Genomic DNA, 11368 nt, shown 5'->3' on the forward strand with positions numbered 1-11368 from the left:
GCTCCTCTGAGGACCTTGCATGGGGGGTGTCTCACCAAAGCAGCGTGCTCCTCCCAAGGCTGGAAAGGCCAATGCCACAATGGCTGGAAGAAAGTCCGCGGCCTCTGAAAAGCAGGTGCTGGTGCCTGCAGGGCACGGCTGTGTTGGTCTCATGAAGTTTGCGCGTGCTGGAGCAAACGACAGGTCGTTGCAGAGGCAGCAAGACAGCACGCTTCCTGCGGGTCCAGTACACACAGCAAGAGGGCCGTCTCCCCATCCCTCCCACCCCTGGAGTCAGCAACAGTCGCAGGCTGAAGGGAAGAAGGAAACACACACACACGGACACACAAAGGTCAGCCCAGGTGCTGCAGCAACGCCACATGTGCACCAGTGTACTAGGCAGACCGCAATCAGACACTTTCTGTTGTCCCCAAGAGGAAGAGTGGCGGAGGAACTGGGATGAAAGGTGGCATTAAGAAACTAAGAGGGAGTGTCAGCTCAAAAACAGTCCTCACCCATAAAAATTTGTTTGCAGGTAGAATCAAATATATATATATACACACACACACGTAGTAAGAGCCTAATCTATCATGTAAAGTAGCCATTCATTTTTGAAATTTTATCTACATTTAAAAATTAATCTATCTGATACAGTGCCCATGTGCGGGGAGGGAAAGCACAGAAGCAAGGGATTCAGCTAAAACTTAATTCGAAAAGAGGATCAGAAACAAGAACCTGCACAAATAGAGCACAATTGTGTCTTATAAAATTATTATAATACTCTCTTTATACTTGATACGATTATATCAATAATATAGATTCACTTGTTATTAAGGTTTATTATAAACATGCAAAATTCATTGCATGATGCATTTGCAAAACATAGTAAAATCCTTCTAGCAATAAAACATCTTTGAACTGTTAGGCATCCGGGTTTCCTGATTCTACAGCTCCAGGTGTACTAGAAATGGGAATCAAAACCGTATTATTTTTATCCCTAAGTGGACATCCAGGGCTGGAGAAGGGAGGAAAATCAATCAGCAGGGGCTGATGCTAGATTCAACACTTCCAGTAAGTTACTGTACATCGTACTTTCATAAACGACACTGCAGCCTATTAAATAAATAAGTACAAAAGGGGAGAGGGCGTACACTTCAGCTTCTTGAGAAGGATAACAAGGTAGGCAGCAAAATATTGGTGTGTGTGGGGTGGCTGTTGGCGAACAACACTGGTGAGTAGTGGCATGATTACTGATGGCACCCTGGATTGAAAAATAATCTCTCAGAGATTAAAATGAACGTACATACACACTGGCTTATCCTTGATCTGAAATGATTTCACATGCTTGTTCAGCAACGTCCTTAGACGATTTGGCCTCTTACAAAGAATGAAAGTATCAAGACAGTTATCAGCCAAGGAGGGTACCAGATGACAGATTCACCCAACACTCATCTGAGGTTTTTTTTGTTTAAACTGGTAACTGCTGGACTATGGTTGGGTTAGGATTTGTCAATGTTTGGGAACAGTGATTAGGTTCATCCTGGCCTTTCAGATTCTAGGGGCTGTTTCCATGGAGGCAGAGAACGGACGTAGAGGGTACTTTGAGGCCTCCCCCACCCCCAGTCCCTCCCTGCTCGCTCTCTTGGCTTCCTGCTCTTGGATTCCAAGACGTCTTGGGTGGAGATGTTTCCAGCCCCCTGGGCTGGGGTAGGCTCACTTTAACATCTCTGGTTGGGGGATTCCGATGGTGAAAAATCCACAGATGGAGGGTATGGAAAGTATATCAAATTGTACCCAAAATGGGGCAACAGTCTGTTTGCTTTCTAGGAAGGGTTAACCTAGAGGCAGACGTAACTTCTACAGAATTAAACTGGACACTGTGCATGACGTACCATCTTCCACTAAGATAAAGTTCTTGGTTGTAAGAGACAGACCCTGAACAGTTAATCACATTTGGACTAATAACCCTACAATTTTCAGGCCTCCATATGGAATCAGACACAAGGCCGTGGCCTTAAAATTTTAGGGTTAAGGATCACTTCCCACCGTGGGGAGGGCTGGGGGCTGGGGAGGCATTTGTTCTCGCTGGTGAGTTTCATACTGCACTCTGTAAGATGGGGTGCACAAACTGGGGGTTGACATACGAGAACCCTTCAAAATCAGACTGGTCTATGTTAGCAATAACCAGCTGATCAGGCGGTGTTAAGACGGGCTGCCCTCGTGTGAAGAACTTGTCAAAGTTTTCTGCTCCTTTGCCGCACTGTGGAGAAAAGACAAAAAGAAGGAAAGGTCAGTCCACATGACAATGCACAGCAGCTCTCCGAGGGCCCTCTCTGGAGAGGGGCACGGCCCTGGGGAACTCAGGGCTGGTTAGGCAGGAGGAATCTTGGAAGACTTGCAGGCCTATTGGATTCAAAAGCCAGGCACAGCAGACAACGAGGAGTTACCCAACTGTAAATCTCGAAATACCCCGAACAGAAGCCCTGGGTGGGAATGCACGGCTGGCAATGAGGCAGCAACAAGGGGACAGCCCCTGTCCCCTCACGTCCACCTCACCAAGCAAGCGGAGCTGACAGCATGGAAGCCACGCACGCGGGGCTGTCAGTCACAGCTCCGTGTTGAAAGGCCAGGACGTTGGCTGGGGCTGCAGGCAGTTACCCCTGGACCAAGCGAGGGGGGTGAGTTACTGCCGACATCTCGTTCTTTGCCGCAATATTTGCAATGAAAAACTGTGTTATCCTTGCCTTCCTACTGGGCTGCTCTAGCAACCCCAGCCCCTAAATTAAGCTTCAAGCGATATGAGGTAGGTGTGGTGGCAAGGCTGGGAGATTTGCACCTGGCCCAGCTAGGATTTAGCACACCTAGACACAGCTGGCCAGCGGGCAGGCTGGGCGACTGGAGCTCATTTGCAGGGTGGTCTCAGGCTGGAGGTGGTTTGCATGGCACCCTGGGGAGGCAGGGAGAGGCCTGCTGTCTTGGCCCTTCCTCTCTTCCAGGGTCCACTGGGGTGCTCTGTGCGCGTCGAGGCTGCAGGCAGAACTGCTGCACTGGAGTCTCTGAGACACACAGCCGCTTAGGCAGCATGGCTTGGTAGCCTGACCCCAAAAGTGGGGAAGGGGTGTCTCTTCACTTTGTCAGCCACCCACAAGGGTAGTGGCGTGTTGAAGTCCCCGAAAGCCCAGGGTGATTCTGAAGCAGGAAGAGTTTCACTGAGGATCCTAAGAAAGATTTTCCAGATGTTGCCAATTATTGCCCTGGGACCTGCTGCTAGCACCACAGGGCCAATATGGATTCACGATGAGCTAGCACATGTTTCAAACTAACTAGGCATCCTTGGGTCTCTAACAGAGAATAGCTCTGGATTAACTGTGAAGTGGGGTCCACCCAGTTTGCTCATCTGTAACACTGGGAGAATCATCACACCTCCTGCCAAGGCTGTCATGAAGGTGAAATGTATGGGGTTTTCACAGAGCCCAGCAGAGGCGAGAGGCCGCGAGTGCTGCTAGTGTTTTTATAAGGCAGTTGAGTTTCATGGGCTGTGCTTTCTCAGCTCCTTTTTCACACTTTCTCTTCTATGAGGTGTGCTTGAGAATCTTTTTTTTTTTTTTTTTTTTGAGACAGAGTCTTGCTCTGTTGCCCAGACTGGAGTGCAGTGGCATGAACTCAGCTCACTGCAACCTCTGCCTCCTGGGTTCAAGTGATTCTCCTGCCTCAGACTCCCGAGTAGCTGGGATTACAGGCATGAGCCACCATGCCCGGCCATGAAGCTACTTTCATTACCCTTTTCCCACCTACTTTTCATCAAATAAAACCTGCTCCTAAGTACCTGTTGAGGTGGAAAGCATGTCATAAATTCAAAGTAAGGTTTTTATGACAAACAGCTTTCCTTTCTGGGTTTATTAATTTTTTTTTCTTTTTTGAGATAGGGTCTCACTCTGTCACCCAGGCTGGTGTGCAGTGGTGTGAGCATGACCCACTGCAGCCTCAACCACCTGAGCGCAATTGTTCCTCCCACCTCAGCCTCCTGAGTAGCTGGGACTGCAGGTGCGCACCACCACACCTGGCTATTTTTTGTATTGACAGGGTTTTGCCATGTTGCTCAGCCTGGTCTCGAACTCCTGAGCTCAAGCAATCTGCTGGCCTTGGCCTCCCAAAGTGCTGGGATGAGCCACAGGCGTAAGCCACCGCGCCCAGCCTCTGGGCTTATTTCCATTTTAATAAGCGACCACCTATTCTTCACCCAAGGAGATTTCACACTGCAATGAATGGTGAGTATGTGGGTGACGTGTGTGGTGGGGCAGAGGGGATGACAGGCAGGGGCTGTCTGTGTGCTTTCAAGTTACTCTGCGGAGCCATACAGACATGAGGCTTACTGTCACATCCATCCTGCCTCTCACACGTGGGGTAGCAAAGCTTGCGCTCTCACGCCCCACGTGTCCGTGGTATATTTCCTTGAAAGAGCACAAAGCACCTCAAAGCCAAGGTCAGCAGAGGCAGAATCTGCAATTCACATTACCCTATGTGTACAGGCCATTTGCAAACACCGAGAAAGGCTCTTTGAAAAATAAATAAGGACACGCTGTTTCTTCCTAGGAATTAATTGGGAGTCTGTACTTAGTTCATCAGTTAAACAAATAGAAACCAACTTTCCTTGGAATTCCACATTCAGATGCTGCTGTGATGATGACAACAGCCAAAGAAATAGCCCTCCTCTGGATATACCAGTGGTTCTCAACCAGGGATGATTCTGACCCCAGGGAACCCATTTTTGGTCGTCATGACTTGGGCAGGACGAGCCTGGCATCTAGGGGATAGAGGCCAGGGATGGTGTGGAACATCCTATAAGGCCCAGGACACTGCCCCCGCCCCAAAGAATGACTGGGGGAAAATGTCAACAGTTCTGCTGCCGAGAAACTCTGGGACATACCAAGACTATCGTGTGAGGCTGAGTAGGTCCTAAGATCCGTGTGAGGGCAGACATGAAGCGAAAGTAGGGAATTAGGAATTAGCAGCCGTATGCAAGAGTGGACAATGGAGAAGTGGCAGAAGTCCCAAGGCAAAAGCATTTGGAGCAAGTGTGACAGCTCAGTGGAGCTGGCTTTGGGAACATCCTTTTGGAACCTGATTCATCAATACTCATTGCCTGTAAGAATTCAAGTGAACCTACAATCAGGGCTCCCAGAGGCTGGGATGTGTGGTCCTTTAATAAGAGATCATCTGTGCTTCTCTTGATACTCACTAACCATGCAAAGATGAGCAAGAAGGAATTTCTAGAAAAAATGTAATAAAAGGACGTGAGTCCCCAAAAGGACGAGCAAAGCAAGCCAAGGTAAAATGTTCTCTCCCTTTTTCACAGGACACATTGGATGAATTTAGGGCTGCACAGATGGACTAGATGTCTAGGCTGGATGTCTGTCCTGCTCTAAATTTATTAATGTGTTCTGCAAAAAGAGTACACAGGTCTGACCCTTTCAGTCCCATCTTTATGGCATTTTAGTCCCGTCTTTATGGCATTCACGAATCATCGTCCAATGGGACGTTTCCAAAAGCCATGGCTTTACTGCCAAGGAAAAATAAAAAGCAAACTAAAAGGAGATCTCCCAAGCTCTAAAAAGGGGACTACAGAAACCTTCCCACTGAGAAGCCTGGAGAGGGAGGCTTGAGGACATCCAATTCTAAAGTCCAGAGAAAGGTCACTCCTGAGGGTGCCCACTGCTTGAAAAGCTAAGTACTGTGATAAAATGGGACAAAAATCCCTTCCTGGTTAAGAGCTCGTGTTCTGCCTGTGCAGAGGTCTGCAGAGCTAAGGGGGAAGTTGTGGAGCCTAGATCAACCCAGTTGCTGCCCTGCAGTCACACTGAGTGCGGCTGTGCGGCTTCTGGTCTCAAAACTGCTCACTGCTGGAAACACCTTCCTCTTCTTTCTCACTGTAAATCTCTCTGGAATTTTCCTTGAACTCAAAGAGGGAGAAATCTCACTTTAACAAATGAAAGCTTTTCTTAAATTGGTTCTCTTCGGTGGAGAGACAAGAGGCAGGCACAGGCCGAGGGCGAAGAGTAGAAACTAAACCACTGAAGTTCAGACACATCAACCATGGGACAGAAACGAGCCATGAGTGGATCTTAGCAAGCAAGGGAAGAAAGCCTGGAAGGGCTGCAGGATGACCTGAGGGTTAGATCAGCTCCGAGACTCAAGAACTTTTTATTCTTAGGGAGATCAAGCCACAAAGAAGTCTCCTTCGCCCCACCAAGAGCCAGGGGGCAGCACAGCTATTTCTACTCCAGACTCGGCGTGGTGAGAAATACCGTTTCCTTTTCTACCACAGAAGGTCTGCCAGTGTATTATAAATGAGCCTTCCACAGCTCTTAGCAAAAGTAGCCCTGGAAACAGACAATCTACTCTCAGTCAAATTGGAGAAGATCTTGAACTACTCATTTTCCAAGATGTTAATGTGGAAAACCGCCCCCATCACCATCACCACCACCACCACTACCACCTCCTACTGAAAAAGACAATGAAAACCAGAGATTTCTGGATCCTTGGAGAAAGGAAAAGCAGTAGATTCAAGAAGCTACTGCATTCCTAATATGGAAGAGATTCTTCCTATTATCAATGTTCTAACCTTACTCATCACCATGAGCCTGATAGGCAATGGCCTCAGGTGCCATCTTGGAGCTGAGTAGGGAGCAAGAAAAAGCAAAGAGGCTAAAGGGCTGAGGGGCACCAAGCATGACTACACAAACGCCAAGTGAATGAGTACAAGATGACTGCAGGCAGCCTCCCGCCACTCCTCAGGGATGAGGCAGGCAGGTAATCACCACCGCCATTGGAAGGGCAGCCTCTACAGCAGTCTGTGACAGCAGGCAGGTGTGGTTGTCCATGGCCTCAGAGCTCTAGACCACCCAACAGCACATGGCCACTAAAAGTAACATTTATACCTTGTGAGTGCAACTGGGCTGGGTGTGCACTATCTCCACCTCCAAAGGTCACCCACATCTTTTGCCGACTGAGGCTTTTGCCCTCTGGGATGTGATGGGTACCACACGATGGGTATGGGACAGAGATAAAGGGGAAGAGGACATCAGGGGGTGGTCAGACCTAACCAGTCAGCGTGTGACTCTTGAACTCCCTGAGACCAGGCGATGTTGACACACCCAAGGGAAAGTGGGGACACAGAGGGGAGAAGGATGTGGCCAGAGATCAAGAGCCCCAATGTATAGCTTTGGCAAACTCAAAGCATCTGTCTGTGAAGGTAAGATGCGGATGTGACCATCCACCTTCCCAGGCTGTTGTGAGGATCCAGGGAACTAGCGGGCATGAGGCCCTTCCTCAATGAGGAGGCAGGACAGACATAAGGTACACCCTGGGAAGCAAGCGCCAGCATGTAAAAGGCATGTGATCGATACCTGAGGGATGAATGAACGTTATTAATAAGCTACCTCCCTCTTTCTGATCTCTGGATTCAGGACTGAACTCCTTTGTCATTTTTGATATTCCTACCCATTTGGTCAAACTGTCAATGAATGCAACGAACCCAAGATAAATCAGGCATGGTAAAGATGTTACGAAACATGAATGACGTGGACTCTGGGTGGAATCTGGGATTGCAATGTGCCCCCACTGAAGCCCTGTGTGGCAAACACACTGCTCAATGCTCACAGCCCCTTTCCTTCTGTGATAGGGTGTGCGGGAGACTGAGATGCAATGCAGGAGTTGGCTTCGTGGCTGATTCTTACCTGTGAGAGGTCTCTGGGCATGAGCAATACACGTGTTGGTCTCACCCCTGCCCTTTACCTCGGTGTCTCAGTCATGTAGAATACAACCCCGTGGTCACAGCTATGGGAATTATGGGAAATATGAGTAGCTCAAAACATTGCTGTTAAAAAGCAAAACCAAACAAAACCCAGAAGGGGAGGAAGGATGCAGAACAAATAAAGAGTAAAGGAATGTTGCAAGACTATGGAGAAAGGAAACCTAACGAGGTGGGAGCTATCCCTTACGATGACCAAAGGCAGGATGCGCTTCATCGTAGGGGAAACCCTTACTTGTATTTCAAGCCCCAGTGCTGGGGTAAAGTGGAGCGCATAGCAACCACACCGCCACCATCTGCACAGCTCTCCAACTCGTGGTTGCACAGCGTCTTCATTTAAGTTAAATAACCAACAGCAGAAACGGGCTGGCGTGTATCGCTTGGGCTTCCTGGGAGGTAATGTCCATACTAAGGAGCCATCCAGCAAGGGGTCTGGCCATTGGTCTGCCCTTTCTCTGAAGATTAGCATGCTCAGGGAGCAGGCTTCGTGCATGACCAACACAAGCAGGGACACACAGTTAAGGGTTATAAAGTGGGGTTAGTTTGCTCATTTAGTCACCCAAGGTTCTGGAAACGTGCTCACCGAAGACCTGGAAGCCCACTGAAGCCAGTGCATTTTGGTACACACAGTCTGGAGAATAAGAACGGACAAAGGAGAGGATTTGGAGAATAGTCAGTTCCTGGCCTTGGAAGTCCAGAATCGGGAATGGACACGTAAAGAATGCTATAAACCCACGAGAGCTGATGCGGAAACACCTCTCGGACACATTGCTAAGTGAAAGACGCAAGGGTGTGTAACATGGCACAACCTCATCTGTGTATATGTTTACACACACAGCAACTTTCTGGAAGGCTACAGAAAAGATCATGAAGAATAGGACCAGTAGTTGGGGAGATATCTTTTCATTTATGCCCTTCTCTACCACTTAACTGTTCATTTCACCAGATAGAGAGAACATGTTAATAGTAATTTTTTAAAGGGATTGGGATGCCTTTCACCTCCTGCCAACTTCATATAGTCTTTGGTTTCTCTGACAAAATTAAACAGTACTCAGCTCACCTACTGCACTGCAGCATTATCTCAGAAAGGGAAAACTCTGTTCTGGAGGAAGGCTGATTCCGCTGATGAGTTTGCTGATAGACAGAGGCCAAAAGCCACACATTAAATGAGGGGATTCCTTAGGTGTGAGAGCCACGTGTGTATGAGGGTGAAGGTTCTGGCTTACTGCCGGCTGTCATCTACGGAATAAAAACATGTACTCCATTTGGTCTTTATGTTAACGGCCAGATTTAGAGGATTTGAAGCTCTTTTTCCAAGAAAAGTTGTAATGGCCATAGTTCTTGGAAACCTTCACTGCCAACAATGGAAACCTGTCAATTCATACCATTTGATGTACACAGGGTCTGTATGTATGCCATCACTCATCACTGAAGCGCCCCGAGGCTTGCAACAGCGATGCTTATTTATATTGATTATTAGTTTAAATGTCTCATTTCTTCTGATTTCTCTGCTAAGCAGAAAAGTATTTGAGAGAGTAATGATTAAAGAATAGGAAAAACTGCTTTTGCTTCTAGTTAGCCAAGTAAAAGGTGCTGTCTTAGACTAGTGTCGAGGCTTAAATCAAACCTAGATACAGCATGATGTGACTTCCGTAGTCTCCAAAGGCTGGTTAGTGTTTGTATGTTGCCGACAAACTTTCCCATTTTGAGATCTCAATTTTAATTGGCATCATTGTTACTAGCTCAACAGAAAAGCCAAGAGAATGAAGCTGCCTGCCACCCTAGAGAACTGATGAGACGTGGCCCAGGCTGCCTATGGTATCTGATCTGTGACACAGCCATGCTGGGGACCCTCCCTCCTTCTTTCACCTGCAGAGCCCCTGCACTATATACCTAGCTTGCTGGAGTAATTTTTAAAAGTACACAGTACCGGGGGATGTCCTTATGTTCAGGAAATACACAGGGAATTAGCTAGGTGTAAAGAAGCATTAACTCTGCAACTTACTCTCAAATGGTTCAGAAAAGAATAAGTATATATTAAGGTTGGTACAAAAGTAACGGCAAAAAGAATGGAAAGTAACGGCAAAAACTGCAATTACTTTTGCTCCAACCTAACAGATGTGTGTGTCTACCTATACGCAGAGAGATATACAGAAAAAGGATGATACCGAGGTCAGCCTGTAATCCCAGCACTTTGGGAGGCCGAGGCAGGTGGATCACTTGAGGTCAGGAGTTTGCGAGACCAGCCTGGCCAACATGGCAAAACCTGACTCTACTAAAAATATAAAAAAAATCAGCCAGGTGTGGTGGCAGGTGCCTGTAATCCCAGCTACTCAGGAGGCTGAGGCAGGAGAATTGCTTGAACCTGGGAGGTGGAGATTGCAGTGAGCTGAAATCGTGCCACTGCACTCCAGCCTGGGTGATAGAGCAAAACTCCATCTCAAAAAAAAAAAAAAAAAGAAAAAAAGAATATAACTATATGAACATGCTAAAATGTTAACATCGAGGAACACGGGTAAAGGAATGCAAAAGTTCTTTAAATTACTTTCCTGGCCCTTCTGCAAGCCTGAAATTGGAAATTATTTCAAAATAAAATTAAAAAAAAAAAGGATCCTTGCACCAGCTTCGATAATTAAATGATCATCAAACTCTCTAAACAAGCTAATGGCACTGTGAAATGAAGGAGGACTTTGTGGTGACTGGGAAAAGGAACCCCGATTGTGTGTTCTTGCTGCAGGGATGTCCTCAGTGTTCTTATTCTCTTTGGCTCTGGCTGTGGGTCATTGGATGACAATGTCCTGAAGACAGTTCTATTTTTTTTCTGCCTTTTTAAAAAATAGAATACTTACAGTAATTTCACACACAAAAAAATGGCCATCTGTGAAAGGCCTATTTCCAACGTGCTCCGCCTGCCCACTCTGGAATACGTTTCTTGTGTTAACATTATAGATTAATTTCTCCCTCCCTAATAATCATTTAAGTACAGTGAATTATTCTGGCTTGCCTATGAACTTGCTATTCTGCTCCTTGGTGCCAATGGCTAGAACTAAAAAAAGAAAAATCAATTAACCTTATGCTCCTGGTATTTGTATAAACTGCTATTGATCACAGGCAGGATGAGTGGAAATTTGAAGGCTGTTCTTGGCCATTTCATTCACCTTAATTATAAATCAGAATAAAAGGCTACAAAATTCAAAGTGATGGTGGATCAGAATCCTGGAGCTTTTATTTTTCTGGCAAAGCAGAAAGCGCTTTCCTTCCCTCGGTGAGCCTTCTGGTTGCTGGGCCAAATCCCTCCTCCCCATGGTGCCTCTACGCTCACCTGAAGCTGACAGGCAGGGTGGACACCCACTGCTCCCTCAGTCACTGAAGATTACCCTTTCCAGAGGTGACATCTGTTTCAAACTTAAAATTTCTTCTTACATAGACTCTTCTGAACATTATGGATCTTTCTTTCTTTTTTTTTGAGACGGAGTTTCATTCTTGTCACCCAGGCTGTAGTGCAATGACGCAACCTTGGCTCACTGCAACCTCCGCCTCCCAGGTTCAAGTGAGTCTCCTGTCTCAGCCTCCCGAGTA

General features: G+C 47.0%; 1 protein-coding gene across 1 annotated transcript in view; it reads right to left on the reverse strand.

Moving 5' to 3' along the window:
* Positions 1-794: 794 nt before the first annotated feature.
* Positions 795-11368, reverse strand: part of PRKCA (protein kinase C, alpha) — a 329541-nt gene continuing 318967 nt past the window's right edge. Inside the window, exon 16 of the mRNA XM_011992150.1 lies at positions 795-2239. Within this exon, the coding sequence (XP_011847540.1) occupies positions 2075-2239 (165 nt within the window). The 3' untranslated portion in view covers positions 795-2074. The remainder of the gene's footprint in view (positions 2240-11368) is intronic.

The sequence above is a fragment of the Mandrillus leucophaeus genome, unplaced genomic scaffold (genome assembly GCF_000951045.1).
Source record: "Mandrillus leucophaeus isolate KB7577 unplaced genomic scaffold, Mleu.le_1.0 Scaffold404, whole genome shotgun sequence".
Classification (NCBI taxonomy): domain Eukaryota; kingdom Metazoa; phylum Chordata; class Mammalia; order Primates; family Cercopithecidae; genus Mandrillus; species Mandrillus leucophaeus.